An 18,774-nucleotide genomic window follows, 5' to 3' on the forward strand; every position below is an offset into this window, starting at 1 on the left:
CTCACCGCTGTCACCTGCTGCCCCACCAAGACAGGGTAAGTGCCGGGCAGACGGCCAGCGGGCGGGGGGGTCACAGTGGCGGCATTGGATGGGCACAGTGGCAGCATTGGATGGACACAGTGGCAGCATTCGATGGGCAGAGTGGCAGCATTTGGTGGCACAGTGGCAGCGTTTGATTCCACAGTGGCTGCGTTTGATGGGCACAGTGGCAGCGTTTGATGGGCACAGTGGCAGCGTTTGATGGGCACAGTGGCAGCGTTTGATGGCACAGTGGCTGCGTTTGATGGGCACAGTGAGGCTGCAATTGATGTATTTTTTTTCAGTATTTATAAGTTTGTTTGCGCTCCCCAAAAATTTTGAGCACCAGCTGCCACTGCTTTTACCTATAATGCCCTGTGTAGGCTTTGAGAACAACATGATAGCAGCCATTAAAGCAAGGATAAACTCCATGATATTTACCTCCCTTCAACGGTCAGAAGTCCCTCGCCAGCTCCAGTATATTCTTAGTTGGCTAAGTTTGTCATCTTCCTGTTTGGGGAAAAGTGTCAGTGTCAATCAAAATGTGCCTCCTCATTGGTTAAATAATATCAACAGAGGAGAGCAGTTTGAAGACTTCCGTATGGTTTTCTGAAGGTTTTATGTATGCCAAGAAGTGGGTATTAAACTTCAGACTGAGTTGTGACAACTGCCAGCAGTGCCTGGACAAGGTCATCTAGAGCCCAGGGAAAATGTGCCAAACTGTGCCCCCACCCCAAGATATATGAGCATCATGTGTCAGGCTGTCAGCAAAAATACCCCACCCTCCAAAAAAAAAAAGAAATTGAGCATTAATCTGCATGCTTACCCCTAAGCATAAATTCTCCCTTCCAGCACAAATCTTTGCTCCCCTATATCCCAAATCTGCCCAGCACAAATGCACCCCTACCAGATATCGCCCCCCCAGCACAAATACTCTACCCCTCAAATTACCCCTCCGAGTACACATCCTCTCCTCCCCCTCCAAACCCCCCTCCCTGCACAAATTCACCCCGATCCCTTCTCCTAGCATGAAAACCCCCCAATCATGCCCACTAGCACAAAACCCTCCCTCCAAAAAATTTCCCCTCCTAGCACAATTTTTCTACCCCCACTCTACTATATCACCTCTTCTAGCACAAACCCCCCAAATCCCCCTTCCTAGTACAAATCCTCTTCCCCATCTCCCCTTCCAACACAAATCCCCTAAATCACCACTCCTAGCACCCCCCCCCCCCATTTTCCCTCCTGTAAAAATTTGTATCCCCTTCCCAACACAAATCCCCTCCCCTCCAACTTCCTTGTGGCGCCCCCCCACTTCACATGATACCACAATTCCCAGGGCAGCCACCCCCTCCTGCCCACCCCTTGTCCCAGCCCTGACTGTCAGGTCTTTTGGTAGTGATTCAGGTTCAGATGGTGATAGTGGCAAACATGAAAATGGAACAAACAAGCCATGGAAAATGGATGATGGTTAATAAGAGTCTGGAACAAAGAAAAGGGGGATGGAAAAAGATCAAACAGAAACAACCTTGGTATCATACAGCCTTGGCTTGAAAATAATCCTAGCCTGTCCTGTACCTAACATACCCTTATACACTATATTACCAAAAGTATTGGGACGCCTGCCTTTACACACACATAAATTTTAATGGCATCCCAGTCTTAGTCCATAGGGTTCAATATTGAGTTGGCCCACCCTTTGCAGCTACAACTGCTTTAACTCTTCTTGGAAGGTTGTCCACAAGGTTTAGGAGTGTGCCTATGGGAATGTTTGACCAGGCTTCAGGAAGCGCATTTTGTGAGGTCAGGCTCTGATGTTGGACAAGAAAGCCTGGCTTGCAGTCTCCACTCTAATTCATCCCAAAGGTGTTCTGTCGGGTTTAGATCAGGACTCTGTGAAGGCCAGTCAAGTTCCTCCACCCCAAACTCGTTCATCCATGTCTTTATGGACCTTGCTTCGTGCACTGGTGCGCAGTTATGTTGGAACAGGAAGGGGCCATCCCCAAACTGTTCCCACAAAGTCGGGATCATGAAATTGTAAAAAATGTCTTGGTATGCTGACGCCTTAAGAATTCCCTTTCACTGGAACTAAGGGGCCAAGCCCAACCTCTGAAAAACAACCCCACACCATAATCCCCCCTCCACCAAATCATTTGGACCAGTGCACAAAGCAAGATTCATAAAGACATGGATGAGCGAGTTTGGGGTGGAGGAACTTGACTGGCCTGCAGAGAATCCTAACCTCAACCCCATAGAAAACCTTTGGGATGAGTTAAAGCCTTAGACTGTGAATCAGGCCTTCTCGTCCAACATAAGTGCCTGACCTCACAAATGCACTTCTCAAAGAATGGTCAAACATACCCATAGACACACTCCTAAACTTTGTGGACAGCCTTCCCAGAAGAGTTGAAGCTGTTATAGCTGCAAAGGGCGGGCCAACTCAACATTAAACCCTACGGACTAAGACTGGGATGCCTTTAAAGTTCATGTGCGTGTAAAGGCAGACATCCCAATACTTTTGGTAATATAGTGTATTTTCAAGGGGTGAGGTTGGCCAAAAAAATTTAGCAAAAAATGGGACCCTTGGTTGGAGACGATCTTAACAGCTTCCCCACAAACATAGAGAGAAGGCACACAAGCACAAGAGACGTGTTTCCAGACAGTAGCATCATTTTCTCAAGCCTTGAGAAAAAGGCATTACCTGCTCAAAACGCGTAGTCCTGCCCCCTCCACACCCCCAGCATCTGACATCATCAAGAAAAGTCAGACCAGCTCTTGTGCTTGTGTGGCTTCTGATGCTAGTGGTTCTGCTTCCTACTACTCTGGATCACTACTACATTGCCTGGGTTCCATGGATGATAGTCTTTTGAATACATGACATGCACTTTTTTTATCCAGCTACATGTAAGTGACCAATTTACTTTTTATTAATAAATGTTCCAATTTGCTGCACTTAGATGCGCCCTCTTGTGTCTCTTTACAATATTACATATATCCCTTCCATCTGCTGAGCAGCTGCTCTAAGGACATTGAAGCCAGCTGGTTTCATTGCACTATATCCAATGTGGATTGTTGAACTGTACAGCTAGGTCTTTACCACTCTGGAGGTCACAAATTGATTTATGGATCCCCTTGAACGTAGGGCTTTTGTAATGAAACTAATGGAGATGTCATGTCCCGGCTCTTTCTCCATAAGAGGTATTGTGATTGGTTGCGTGGGACATGGACTATTGTGAAAGAGTGAGTGTATGTGTGTTGTGTTATCTATTGTTCTTATCAGCACTTCCCATACTTACTTCAGTGCTTATTGTTACATTCCTTTTGCAAAACGAATAAAATATAAATCTTTTAACTAAATGGCAAGGCACAGTATAAGTTTCAATTTTTATTGTTGTAAATATCTAACTTAACACAGTATGACAAAAGTTATACGTAGATAGAAAATTGGACATTGGAGATACATTTGAAAATACAGGCACAATGTGAAAAATGTTACAAATACAATCAATACAATTCGGCATGGACTGAATGAGAAAATCATTTATCAACAGAAAATTCAAACAGAATGAACATACATTTTTTTTTACCAACACACTAAAATTACATTTGTTTTGAAATGCAAAAATACTCTCATTAAAGATTCATAGTACATAACTATATTGTATATAATTATAAAATAACAGCAAAGTCACTCTAAGATATTATTGCTATTAATACATGATTTTTCTGTAAAATATTTAGTAACAATTCCATGTGTGATAATTAAAATAAAAAAGCCATTTCGTTGGACAGGAAACAGCTTGTTACTAAATAAATATATTTTAGACATATAGAACATGCCCCCATCAGTTAGGAAATAAATATTGTTATTAAAATTACATTTATAGATTAAGTTTACCTAAAGGTGATATTTTGGTTATAGGTGGAATCTGGTAGACACAGTCAGCCCCTGGCTTTTCATATGTCTTGGATACTCAAACAGTGTGCTCTCCCTGCCTTAGTTTCTGTGTTCTGCCAGGTGGCTGGACTCTCCTTGATTGGTTTTGGAAGGACTGACCCTTAAAAAAATATTTGCACATATGTACATCAAGTGTTGCTGTCAATAAAACTTTTTTTGTCTCTGTTTACTGTTGCTCCACTGTCCAAAAGGTGCCCATTGACATTAGATGGCCATTTTCCAATTCGAACAAACAAATGTCAACATAGAAGTCTGCCAGGGCCATAACCCATGCCCATGCCTGTGGTTATTTCAATTGCCACGAACCATGACCATGGTTCTTTCCATTGCCATGAACCATGGCCATGGTTCTTTTCATGAACATGAACCAATGGTCATGGTTCCTGGGGACAAGTTGATCATGCCATCAGAAAGTCTTGCCCAATCATTTATTCTTCTCTCAAGCCACCATCGGGACTGTCTTATTAAATCATTACATTTTGAGGAGAATCTGGCCCAAAGAACAACATATGATGATCAGATGACATATACACAAATGACCTCTATGTTCATGGTCAGCCTAATTCAAACTCATAGAGACCAGCTGGCACCCAACCTTCCCAGAGCTAAAAACAGTAAGTCAGATTGGAAACACTAGATTCTACACTTTTTCCCTCATCAATTCTCTTTTTAGTAACATATTGATTGAATAAGCCTGGTTCTTTCCATGGCAGTGGCCATGACCACGAACCACGGTCATGGGGTCATGGTTCTTGGGGGACAAATTGATCATGCCATTAGAAAGTCTTGCGTGATCATTTATTCTTCTCCCAATTCACCACCAGGACTGTCTTATTAAGGAATTACGTTGTGAGGAGAAACTGGCCCAAAGGACAATGTATGATGGTCAGATGACGTATGCACGAGTGACCTTCACTGATGTTCATGGCCAGCTTAACTCAAACTCATAGAGGCACCCAACCTTACCAGAGCTAAACAGTCCAACAGATTGGAAACACTGGATTCTACACTTTGCCCCTCATCAATGTTCTTTGTAGGACCATATTCACTGAATAGGCCTGGTTGTGACCCAGCATCAGGGTTACTTTCAGCTGGATTTTATTATGTCTCCTTCATTTTTTCTTTTCGGGTAAAAAATGTGTTCTTAACCAAAGGCCATCAACCACCTAGGCTTCCTTAACCTCCATTTCCCATTAAAGAACTGTTTTGCAGTAAAGGACAATTGGAGAAGAAAAATCTGGTTGGCAACTAGTGCTCAACTTGGCAATTCTATAGTTGCAGAAAAAAAGAGCAAAGTCCTTAATTCAATGGAAATGTTAAATTATTATAATATTCTTTCTTCTGCACAAAAAGCATTGCTGGCTTACACCACATTGGCTTTGAAGTAAATTGAAGACCAAGGATCCTTTTTGTTAAGGAAATATATTATAATTAAATAGTAATGACCCGATTTTAGCAAATATTCCAAAAATTCCATCCTTCAGAAGGTTTTGAGGTATAATTATCCAATGACCTACTATTACAGTGACAGTATGGTGCAGCTTGTATTTATAATGAAAGTTACTTACCTAAATTCCAGGAACGTGAATGACCTCTGTATTAATGACATGCAATGACATAGTGCTCACGTTTATCATTAATGCATCTATCTGCTTACAGGGGATTATATTATTAAACTTGTCCTGCAGAAGCCTTACTGTAATACATCAGCACTGAAGTTCTGCGTAACTCTGAGGTCAAATCATTAATCTCTGCTTTTCCTGGTCTGTAATAATGTATTATTAATGGGCAAAGTCAGAAATGACATTGGGGGAGATTTACTAAAACTGGAGCACTCAGAATCTGGTGCAGCTGTGCATGGTAGCCAATCAGCTTCTAACTTCAGCTTGTTCAATTAAGCTTTGACAAAAAAAACCTGGAAGCCGATTAGTTTCTATGCAGAGCTGCACCAGATTTTGCACTCTCCAGCTTTAGTAAATAACTCCCACATTGTATGATACAGCCTGTCAGCAGCATAGCAGTCTTTGTTTTTCTGAACTCCCCATAACAATTTTTTCACCTGTTGATCCTGCCAATAAATATTTTTTTTAATGTTATTTACCGGACCAAGCTGTCCAGAAAATATGGCAGTTAGAAGGTTGAAATGGTCAGTTTTTATTCATTTAATTAAAGAAAAAAAAAAGTTCTTGTAGCTACTTAAATAAGTTATCTGGGGTTCAGTTTTAAGTTGTTAGTTATTTAAAATCCATATAAATCTACTAGTCCATCTAACACTACGCTCTCTACAGGTTGATAATGCTGCTGTCCAAGGGTCACAATGCAACTTCTCCATAGATACAGTGGAGGAGTGAGTGCAGCCCCCCTAAGACAGGAGGTGTGTTACTGGCCTAGTCCCCAGGTAAAAGTAAAGGAAAAAGCCTACAAAAAAAGAAAATGAATGCAGCCATCGCATCTAGGGATTCGTAAGATGCAATATAGAATTTTTTTGTGTGGGGTTTATACTGAATACGCATACATCATACGTCCCTGGAGGCTGTAGGACCAGGAGCGCTTACACAAGCTCAAACATGCACAGTTGTGTACCAGCTGTGGTTCTTCAGGAAGCCACAGCCAGCTCCCATATCTAAGATTGGATGGCTGGGGTTCCACCATGGTAAGAAGAACCAGCTGCAGGAAGACAGCGCTGGACTTCTAATCCCCTAAGTTCCTCTTCAACAGTCATTTACAAACTACATGTCCATCTAAGACTGTTCACAGGGTGACAACACTGCTACAATTGTCACCCAGATCTACATGGGAGAACTGCCCAGTCATTGCTAGTGATAGGCTACATTGTATATGTTATTTTACATTTTGCCCATAGATTCACTTCAGGCCTCATGCACAGTGCAGCTCAAAAACACCTATTTTACAGGCGTTTGACTTTTTTTTTCTTTGCCTCTAAATGCCCCTCTATGTTGGCCTGTGTGTCCATAGCATTTACTTCAGTTTAGAGGCAGGAGTGTTTAGAGGCAGAAAAAAAAATTACTTGTGCGTTCAAGAGAGGCCTGGTTTGGCTAAAGAAATGCCAAGCGTGCCTAAAAAGCATGTAAATGCGTCTAAACACACCTACATGCTAGGCATGTTTAGCGCTTGAGTGTTTTTACATTTTAATGGCCAGAATAAATTAATATTCTGGCCAATGAAATTAATTAATGCCCAAGCGCTTGATGCATCTAAACACATTTTAAAAAAAGCGGCTTAGGTGCGTTTTTGAAGCTGCTTTTTTCCTGCCAGGAGAAAAGCTTTTAGAAGAGTGCCCGAGACCTTAACTGCAGAAAGACAAATATAGAGATCTTTCAACCAGCAAAAAATATGTGTTTTTTTCTCTCTTATGTAAATTTCTATAAATTTCTATGATGAAAATTTCAATAAAAATATAAGTAAAAAAAGAAAAAACACGTCACACTGGAAACAATGTATACCTCAAAGCTCATGGGGAACAAGACAGATAATGGGTTCTTCTGATGCTTACACTGGCCTGCCCTACAATTTAGAATTCTTCTAAAATATGAAGTAAAGTTTTATGCAACAAAGTAAACTAACACAATTGTTGGAGGCAATAATTTCCTTACAGATATTCAAAACTGTTGACTTAAACATATGCTTGTTTATAGACAGTATGCAATGATAGACACCAACATTCATTCGTAGGAAACAATTGGAAAAATATTACATTTCTAGATCCTTACAAAATAAATTAGGCTTGTTAGGTCTTTGTGAGCTGACAGCTGCAATTCTTAGAAACCATTAGCAGTACAGTAATAGGAACAGCAAAGGTAGCAACCACTACTCCATAGTCTTGAAGGGGTCCATTTCTGTTCCTGATTCAAGATTATAAAGCTCTTTTCTTTACAATCCACCAGAAGTAGCATTATTTTGACGTATATATATTATGCTTTCCTTCATATTGTATGAAGATTTTACATATATAAGTACTTTTAATAACCAATATCTTCATTCAGGGCCCAAAGAAGTTCAGTTACCCTCCCGAAGGATTACAAGAGGATAGCCATCATTACCTAAAGTGGTCCTTCAACTTGTTCCTGTTTCTCATACATGTACTGTATATTGATTATTCAAGAATAAATATTATTTAAAGGGATATATGATATTGCCAATTCCTGTGGAGTCTTTCTACCCCTGGTTTTCTGTATTTTCAGAAAAAGCCAAATGTTACATCTAGCCTCTAGTCTCAGCTAATCCTAAATTGTTTATAAAAATAAATCTCTGGAGAAAACTGTAACATTCAAGTGCTAGTATAGAATTTCATTGATAAATAATATTCTGAAACAAACATGTAGTTAAAAATCAAAAATGGTCATCATAATTGGTGGTTCTGATTTTGAAGAGTTATAACCTCTGCGTGTCTGCATTCCATCAGACACCAAGCTGCTTGTTCATCTTGTTCAGGGCATCGCTGACAATGTCCAATTCATGACGTAAGTCACTCACCACATTGGTGATGCTTCTGGTGTCTTTTAGCACCTGCACACTTTGGGTGTATGGGTTGTACTTCAGTCCAAAGGGGCGCTTAATTGTCTTTGCAAACTCCCTAGAAAAAAAGAAATTCATATAATGATACTATAATAATACAGGAAGCAAAAAATGTACTATGTTTTAAAATGTTATGCTATGTCAAAAACAGCTATTTGGGCCTGTTGCTGCACCCATTACAGTCCCTTGACTATTTTTTTAATTGCCAACTTATATGTTTCTGTTTCCCTATATCTTACCCTAATCGAATGCCCATAAAATTCTTGAGTACATTCGAGAATGTATATGTTTTGCTGTAATACCTTTTTGCACCTCAATCACAGCTAGGGTCACAAATTTTTATTCCAAACTGTCCTACAAGACTGCTTCGATAACAGAATTCTTATCGGATAGGAGCTTGTGTTTCAGACTGCACTGGATTAACTGGATAGGTCACTGGTCCTGAGTGGGTATTTTTGTGGGCAAAAGGAAAACATGTCTTCCTGTGGATAGTGCCCAGTGATGGGTGGTGGCGATGGGTCCTCTTGGTGATTGGGCTGCTGTCCTTTCTGTGTGACCTTAATGTTGTTTCAGCATGTAGAAGAAAAGAAGCCTTTTGTTGCTTCTAACCGTTGTGTTGCTTCTAACCGGAGGGTGAGGGAAAGTGAGGGGAACCTGGGGCTTCTGTATACACAGCCTGCTGAGCACCGCGTCCTAACAGCACTGATAACGAGCGGATACCAACTGTACACCATCTCTTATCTCGACTAGTAGTCTCCAAAGTGGTTCCAGCAGCAAGAAAGAAGAGATCTTCAGGTATCGCACTTGGTGGAGATCCTGCCTTTAGAGTAATGGAAGGCCCCGGGTCGTTGGAGTTGCTGTTGATGAGATGACCTCTGGTGGACACCGCTGGTAGTTCCCATCTTTGGCTTTTAAAGATCCCTGCTTGCTGTGATCCTCTGTGGTGGGGGGTCATGGCCTTCTGGTAAGGAGTAACCCCTTCCATTTCTGGTGGTGGACCTTTCCTTGTTGTCACGGATCTTCATTAATATCACTTGGACTTTTTTGCATATTGTTGGTGTTTTGGACTTTTCACAACACTTAATTGATGTTTTATTTTATGGATTTTTTTTCAATATCACCAAGTTTTGCACATTGATTTACTCATGATCACTATATGAATTTTTCTTCATTGTAAATCATTCATTATGTTTTATTAGTATTAGCGCAACCCCTTATTTTCCTTTTAGAAGAAAAGAAGCGCCCAGTGTCCAGAGAAGTGTGAAATATGGTTAATGACCCTTTAATAAAAAGTAGCAACATGTACATCAAGCCAATGCATTTCTAGGGAATAGACTCCCCCTGCTTCAGGGCTGTTGTGTACTATTTGGTGGGAAAGATTCCCATAAGTGGTTATGTTGAATCAAGGTTTCTGAATGGCAGGATGCTGGCTTTCTTTGTATTAGACAGGGGTGGACTGCAGCTGGGAAGACCTAGCCATGACGTTAGAGAAAGCGGACATATAGTGGTGTCTGCTCTAAGGCAAGGCATTTACTTTTTAACATTCAAAAAAGTTTTGGCTTAGTAGCTAAGCTTTCCTGTTGGTGTATATTTGGGTTTAGGGTAGGTTTACAGGTTAAGGCTGGTAAATAGATTTGGGTTTACGCTCCAGAGTTAAGTTAGGTTTAGAGTTACATTCTGGGATTGGATGAAGATAAACAGTTCGATTTCATTAGTAATGGAAGCTTTTTTTAGTGCCCCTCTGCAATTTAGCTTCATTCTGTTACTTGAGTCTGGTTTTCTCTGATTTCAGGACTAAACCCCACCACGTGTCACTCAAATGTCCAAGAGGGCTGCTCCAGTAACCCATAAGAGAACTCTCCTTGTATCAATGAAATAGCAGTTGGAAGAGCTTAACCATGACATCAAGAAAAGTCAGGAACAGTTAACAAAATGAAACTAAATCTGAGAGGTACACAGATGAAGCTTTCTTGTGTAATCTAAGTAATTCAAATACATTATTTACACAATATTAAAAACAGGTGTTTATACTCTAAACTTCCTGTATTTGAGAATTTAATGTGCTTTCTGTGCATACTTATTGATGGGAAGGTGAAAATCTACCCAGCACTGAAAAAACATGAGCAGCCACTAGAGGGAGCACCAATTCTAATTTATACAGCAATAGGTAATTGTTTTAAAAAAATATACCAAGTACAATGAACTGTGAAGTAACAAGGAGTCAGGTTTTCTTTATAGGTTTTAAGGGTTAAAAGATGAAAAGAATGGTTATTAACAGCTTTAGATTTGAAAACTTTTACGGTCTAAAAATAGGAATAGAACTGTATGATTTATATCTATATATATCTATAGATATAGATATATCTATAGATATATATCTATATCTATAGATATATCTATATCTATAGATATAGATATATATCTATAGATATATATATATCTATATATATATATATCTATAGATATATATCTATAGATATATATAGATCTATAGATATATATAGATCTATATATATAGAGAGATCTATATATATATATATATATATATATGAGATTTACCTCATTTTTTCTTTGGCTTCTTCAAAACTCTCAGAATAAAAGTAGACATCCTGGAAGGTGGTGATAATACATTCTTGGTTGCAGGTCACCATGGGATCAAAAGGCTTCACTTTGGCATTACCAGAGAGAGAGTGCTGGAACAAATAAAGGGAACATGTAACCAAAGCAGTAACACTTACAGCTACCACAGGTACTAACACAATATTCAATGAGCCCTTAGCCCTAACATTGCAGGTTTGATTAAAGAGAAGGAACAGCATGTTTCCAATAGCAAAGCAATCTACATTTTAGAATGATTAAAAATGATACATGACATTTGGTTTCTATTGGTGAATTATGGCCACTAGATGGAGCATTCATAAGAAAATAAATGTTTTTATTTGATGGAGCTGGCAATTTACTATTATTGTCAGCTCCATCTTGTGGCCATAATACAGCATTTTTCCCCAATTCACTTTATTCTTTATGAATAAAGGACATCTGACCAGGAGAGAAAATAGACTAACAACATTTGAATTTTCCAGCATTCACACAGATTAAATGTACCTGCAGCTTTTCAGGACAAATAGCTTTGCATTTTTTTTATAAACACATCGCTAAGTGTGTCCAAAGCAATAAGACACGTCTGTGATTTCCAAACAGAAAGCACAGCATGCCTTATTAATGCTTATCAAAGTACACAACATAAAAGCATTTAACTTTAATAAAATTTAAAAAAAGAGAGAGAGACAGTAAAACTGTAACATTTAAAGCACAGTCATGATATATTCTTAGATAAGAAAAATATCCATCACATTTAGATTCCTTAGATTTGGAAACATGCAGGGAAACCAATAACATTTCCCCTTTTTTTTCTAAACTGAACTAGAAGAACAAAGCAGAAGATCTGATTGGATGCCGTGTCCATCAACACTGGCTCTATCTGGTAATTACAGTGTTAGTTGGAAACATCCTACTGCAGGTTAGTGGCATTTATATCAGAGATCGTGGTGAATTTAAGTGATCTGCATATTGCAGGAACAGTCTCCATCCAGCTAAGACACTATGGGGGAGATTTCCTAAAACTGGTGCACACAGAATCTGGTGCAGCTGTGCACAGTAACCAATCAGCTTCCAGGATTTATAGTCAAAATGTAATTGAACAAGCTAAAGTTAGAAGCTGATTGGTTTCTATGCACAGCTGCACCAGATTTTGCACTCTCCAGTTTTAGTAAATCTACCCCCAATGTATACCCCAGAGTTCTTAGGGGAGCAAGATAGCGAATGGGTACTTCTGATAATTACACTGCCCTGCCCTACAGGTTAGCATTTTTCTAAAATATCAGACATCACACTGATGCAATCATCAGACATCACACTGACATCAGACATCACACTGAAGCTATCATCAGACATCACACTGACATCAGACATCACACTGATGCTATCATCAGACATCACACTGACGCGATCATCAGACATCACACTGACATCAGACATCACACTGACATCAGACATCACACTGACATCAGACATCACACTGAAGCTATCATCAGACATCACACTGACATCAGACATCACACTGATGCTATCATCAGACATCACACTGACATCAGACATCACACTGATGTTATCATCAGACATCACACTGACATCAGACGTCACACTGACGCTATCATCAGACATCACACTGACATCAGACATCACACTGACGCTATCATCAGACATCACACTGACATCAGACATCACACTGACATCAGACGTCACACTGACGCCATCATCAGACATCACACTGACATCAGACATCACACTGACGCTATCATCAGACATCACACTGACATCAGACATCACACTGACATCAGACGTCACACTGACGCCATCATCAGACATCACACTGACATCAGACATCACACTGACTTTAGACGTCACACTGATGCTGACATCAGACGTCACACTGACGCTATCATCAGACATCACACTGACATCAGACATCACACTGACGCTATCATCAGACATCACACTGACATCAGACATCACACTGACGCTATCATCAGACATCACACTGACATCAGACATCACACTGACATCAGACTGACATCAGAAATCACACTGACATCAGACATCACACTGACGCTATAATCAGACATCACACTGATGCGATCATCAGACATCACACTGACATCAGACATCACACTGACATCAGACATCACACTGAAGCTATCATCAGACATCACACTGACGCGATCATCAGACATCACACTGACATCAGACATCACACTGACATCAGACGTCACACTGACATCAGACGTCACACTGACATCAGACGTCATACTGACGCTATCATCAGACATCACACTGATGCGATCATCAGACATCACACTGACATCAGACATCACACTGACGCTATCATAAGACATCACACTGACATCAGACATCACACTGACGCTATCATCAGACATCACACTGACATCAGACATCACACTGACATCAGACGTCACACCGACGCTATCATCAGACATCACACTGATGCGATCATCAGACATCACACTGACATCAGACATCACACTGACATCAGACATCACACTGACGCTATCATCAGACATCACACTGACATCAAACATCACACTGACGCTATCATCAGACATCACACTGACATCAGACATCACACTGACATCAGACGTCACACTGATGCTGACATCAGATATCACACTGACGCTATCATCAGACATCACACTGACATCAGACATTCCACTGACGCTATCATCAGACATCACACTGACATCAGACATCACACTGACGCTATCATCAGACATCACACTGACGCTATCATCAGACATCACACTGACGCTATCATCAGACATCACACTGACGCTATCATCAGACATCACACTGACGCTATCATCAGACATCACACTGACGCTATCATCAGACATCACACTGACATCAGACATCACACTGACGCTATCATCAGACATCACACTGACATCAGACATCACACTGACGCTATCATCAGACATCACACTGACATCAGACATCACACTGACGCTATTATCAGACATCACACTGACATCAGACATCACACTGACATCAGACATCACTCTGACGCTATCATCAGACATCACACTGACATCAGACATCACACTTACTTTGAGTTCACTGATGGAGGAGAGAAGACCGGCTCCGTATACCTTCAGTTTTCCTTCTTGTTTGCAAAGACCGAACTCCACAGTGAAGAAGTAGCACTGTATGAAAACAGATACTTACAGGTAAGTGAAATGTTATAATACACGGTCCATACTACAGACTAATGGGGGCTAGTATACACAGAGTGGTATGACCTTCTTTAGTTCTACATGAAGTCCTGGAGCAAAAATGTAATGAATAAGCTAGCCAGGGTTCACTCATAACTGAAGTAGCAGATTTGGGTGGAAGGATTCCTTAAAGAAAACGTCATGTACATACCGTAGCCAGTTTCTGAACAGCTTCATCAGATGCCCCCAAAGATGCCAGTCCGATCTCCTGGGAAAACTGTGCAAAGCTGGGCTCAGCCAGGAGGGGGATGTGTCCGAGGAGCTCATGGCAGGTGTCACTGGAAGGACATAGAAGACTTTATTGTAAAGATCTACATTACTACAAATGTTAAAGACGTCTGATGTCTGAATAAAAGCCTGTCCCCTGCCAGAATTCTGCTGGGAAGGACCCTTCCTCTCAGTGTGGAAGCAGTGGTCTCTCCACGGAGGTCCAACACACCCACTGCTGAGTCATAGCTAGAGCTCTCCAATCAGCAGGGAGCATAATCTATGCTGATGGCAGAGTTATAGCTCCACTAGCAACTGTGATCTGCAGCACAAGGAAGATGTTTAATGGGATCAGGTGCCCTATAAAGCTGTAACACACATTTAGCATTTTATGAATGAGAGCAAAAAATGCACAATTTCACACGCTTTAAAAAAAAAACACGTAAAAAGCGTGTGATTGTTAGTGGCACCTCCAAATGCAGTTTAAAAAAAAGACGCTTGTTTTTCAGACAAAACATGTGAAGCTCAGCTCTCAGAAAGGTGCATGATCTACTTTGTCGTGTTTGTCAAGTGTAGGGCCGCCCATCCAAATGAATGGGCTTTCCTAGGCCCATACCTCCCAACTTTTTGAGATGGGAATGAGGGACACCTATCAGCAAAAGTATGCAGGCATAGGACACACCCCTGGCCACGCCCCCCTTAAAAGGAGAAGTGTACAAAAAAACAAGATTGGTTAAACCCACAAAATGCTTTTTTTTACCACTACTATTCCTTTATATTTGCTTTTGGAATTTACAAATGCAACATATTAGAAATCAGATAAAAGGTTTAGCGCAGGAAAACACTTTTTGATAGATAAAAAGTGCATTTTATATACAGCTATATAGATCAGACCAAAATGAGGGACAAATGAGGAGGGATGAGGGACAGAGGGACTTTGCTCCAAATCAGGGACAGTCCCTCCAAATCAGTGACAGTTGGGAGCTATGTAGGCCTGTGGGGCAAAAATGCACATTTTTTTTGCGTGCTTTCTTGAAATGCTAAATGTGAATGCAGTCTAAACCCTACTGGTCACCGGACATCTCTAACCACATGCTACTGGCAGAGTTCAGGCAGAAGTCAGAGGGGCTGAAAGAATGTGAAACAAACTGAACGTAATAGGGTCACGCAGCTTGTTGGGAGTACTCACGGTTCAGGAGTGTAGAGCGGGTCGGAGCTGTGTCTGACGTATTGCGTGCAGTGAAATACCCGGAACGCCAAACCAGCCAGGAAATCCCTTGGAGACAAGTACCCGGCCACGGGTCGGATGATGAAGCCTGTGCGCTCTGGGGAAAAAAAATGGTAAAAGGTGGCCATTAATAAAGAATAACACCCATGTTTCTATTTTATTTGCAAAATTATATAATTGAAGAATATTACTAACACCCAGCTTGGATAGTCGGGAAGGGTTTGAAACTCTGTATGTTTTTTTTTTTTTATACATGTCCCCATTGGAAGATTTTTCCCCCACTTCCTGTCTAGGTGACAACATGTGAGTCAGAATTTGACAGGGTGACTCTTGGACAAGAAGTGGGGACACAGGCAGCAATCAAATCTATGGAGAGGTTTTAACTCTTATTCTGTTCCATAAAAAAAAAAAAAAAAAAACGACAAAAACGGTCCAGTGACCACTCAGAATGATGGCTTCCCCATCATTTTCTGTCCTGGTGGCAGCTGGCAAACAGAGAAGGGGACCGTCACACGTCCGACCCCTTCCACACTCCATCCAAAAACAAAACAAAAATATTTTGTCTGGAGGTACAATTTAATGATACCCAGATCAGCCAATCAGAAACTTTCATTTGTATCATTTATTTTATTTTTATTTTTTTTACAAGTTACTTGTAGTCCATTTTTTATCAAAGATTAAAGCTGAACCCCGGGCACAAAAACGCTCATTAAAATATATTCCTCAATAACCACAAAAAGATATAAATTCACTTTGTGTTCACCAAAAGCCTTTGCAAAGTCAGATATGATCTTGTATAAGTAACAGTGACATCATAACTGTGCTGTATATAGCCTGTGCAGAGAGTAGAGCTATGGGAGGGGCCCAGTGGGCTCCACTCACTATGAGCTGGCTGCAGAAAACTACAGGAGGAGGCGGAGACAAGACCAGTCACGTCTTTATGACAGGAAGCTCCTGCATGGAGGAAAAGTTTCACTCTGGATTAATGCCCAAATCTGGAGGAAATACGCAAAGTACACTAAGTGGTCTATTTTTTTAAAATATGCGTTGCATGCATTTCAGAAGCATTTGTGCACACTGAACAAAATTTCCCTGTAATTTTTCCAATAGATTAATTCCTGTATCATCAGCTCCATCTAGTGGCAAATATGTGCTATTTTCTCATTGAGGTATTTCAGAAAACGAAACCGCATTTTGGCCACTAGATGGAGCTGATGATACAAGAATTCATCTATTGGAAAAAAATACAGGGAGTGAATGCTTCTGACATTTGCGTAATTAATGTTTTATAAATGGACCTCCAAGTTACAAGGAAGAATACAGATGGCTCTTGTATTTAGACAACATTTTCTTATCCCGGAATTTAGCCTAAAACACAGGATATATAACAAGTCATGCAACCAATAATTTCTCCATCTGCAAAAAGAGTATCAGGTCTTCTTCTATATTGATATTCACCTCTATGTCCATGAGCAGGGCTGCTGTTAGAAACCACAGGGCCCCATACAGCCAACCTTACTGCCCTCCCTCCCCCAAAATAAACATAGTTTACTATGCTTCAGTTATGAATGAACGCACTGAGTGATTGTTACCAATCACTCAGTATGTTCATTTGGAAAAGGAGGGACCTGGTAAATATGAAATAGTTATTGGCCTCTTTTCCCACTCTCCATGCTGAAGGATCCTATTGTGTACTTGCAGCTGCCGGTGGGAAGAAGAGGAGGGAAGCCAACAGCACTGCAGGGGGTACACAGGGGGGCCTGGGCAGCATGGGGAAACGTATGGTGCACAGGGAGGGTGATTGGTGCAACAGGGGGGAGCAGTTTTGGAACTGATCCCCTGTTTGGCTCTCTCGGCAGCAGGTGGAAGCCAGCAGGAGGGAAAGGAGAAGAAGCCAGCTTTTTGGGATCGGTTCCAGTAATTGCTCCCCCCACTGCGCTGATCACCCTCCCTAACCTCATCCAATTTACCCTGCTGCGTTGGCAACCCTGCTTACCCAGGCCCCAAACAAAAGGACCGGTGATACCCCCTTATCCATGGTTTGGCCCATGAGCAATATACCATTGCACCCGAAGGAAGGGACAGAAAAACATCAATCTTCACCAATCAAAACCCATACCTCCCAACTTTCTGAGATGGGAACGAGGGACACCTATTAGCAAAAGTATGCAGGCATAGGACACACCCCCTGCCACGCCCCCTTAAAGGAGAATTGTACAAAAACAATTAAAGGTTTAACCCACAAGTGCTTTTTTTACTTCTACTATTCCTTTATATTGGCTTTTGAAATTTACAAATGCAACAATTTAGAAATCAGATGAAAGGTTTAGTGCTCGGAAACACTTTTTGAAAGATAAAAAGTGCATTTTATATACAACTATACAGATCAGAACAAAATGAGGAGGAATGAGGGACAGAGGGACTTTGTTCCAATTCAGGGACAGTCCCTCGAAATCAGGGACAGTTGGGAGCTGTGCAAAACCACCAATCAGGTCATGGAGGCAATTGGATCCCCCCCCCCACACACATCTTTAGGGCCCCAGGAAGGGATGTGGGTGGGAGGGGCTTCTTTGCAATTTTCCTGACAAACTATAAATATACAGAGTTGGGATTCTGATTGGTTGATCTTTGAAGATGCTTTCGTTTTCTTTGAAGTTATGGATGATGTGAACCCCAATATCAGCCGTAGCCTGTATTCCTTCTGTGGCCCTTTCTTACCTTTCAGGAAGTGGGAGACGTCTTCCAGTTGCGGTATGTTGTCCTCGCGGTAGCCGCAGTGTTTGTTCAGCAGGGGGAGGTTCTTGAGGTACTCCCGGCAGGCGTGCGTTGGGTACAGCTTATTGAGCTCCCGGAAGACGGTGCCCCAAGTCTTCACCTCCTCTTCTGTAAACTCAATGCAAGGAATGGGGGCCCCACTATAAAATGCAAAAGATTTATTTCACCGGGGTCGTCCATATTTGCCCACTAGATACCTAGCC

General features: G+C 41.1%; 1 protein-coding gene across 1 annotated transcript in view; it reads right to left on the bottom strand.

The window, feature by feature from the left end:
• Window positions 1–3,390: 3,390 nt before the first annotated feature.
• The window catches only part of TPH1 (tryptophan hydroxylase 1), a 36,185-nt gene continuing 20,801 nt past the window's right edge, over window positions 3,391–18,774 (bottom strand). The window contains exons 6-11 of the mRNA XM_073604107.1: window positions 18,515–18,711; window positions 15,758–15,893; window positions 14,513–14,639; window positions 14,197–14,292; window positions 11,072–11,205; window positions 3,391–8,570 (exon numbers count right to left, since the gene is read on the bottom strand). Coding sequence (XP_073460208.1) covers window positions 8,396–8,570; window positions 11,072–11,205; window positions 14,197–14,292; window positions 14,513–14,639; window positions 15,758–15,893; window positions 18,515–18,711 — 865 coding nt within the window. The 3' untranslated portion in view covers window positions 3,391–8,395. The remainder of the gene's footprint in view (window positions 8,571–11,071; window positions 11,206–14,196; window positions 14,293–14,512; window positions 14,640–15,757; window positions 15,894–18,514; window positions 18,712–18,774) is intronic.

The sequence above is a fragment of the Aquarana catesbeiana genome, linkage group LG11, assembly GCF_042186555.1.
Source record: "Aquarana catesbeiana isolate 2022-GZ linkage group LG11, ASM4218655v1, whole genome shotgun sequence".
In the NCBI taxonomy this organism is placed as follows: Eukaryota; Metazoa; Chordata; class Amphibia; order Anura; family Ranidae; genus Aquarana; species Aquarana catesbeiana.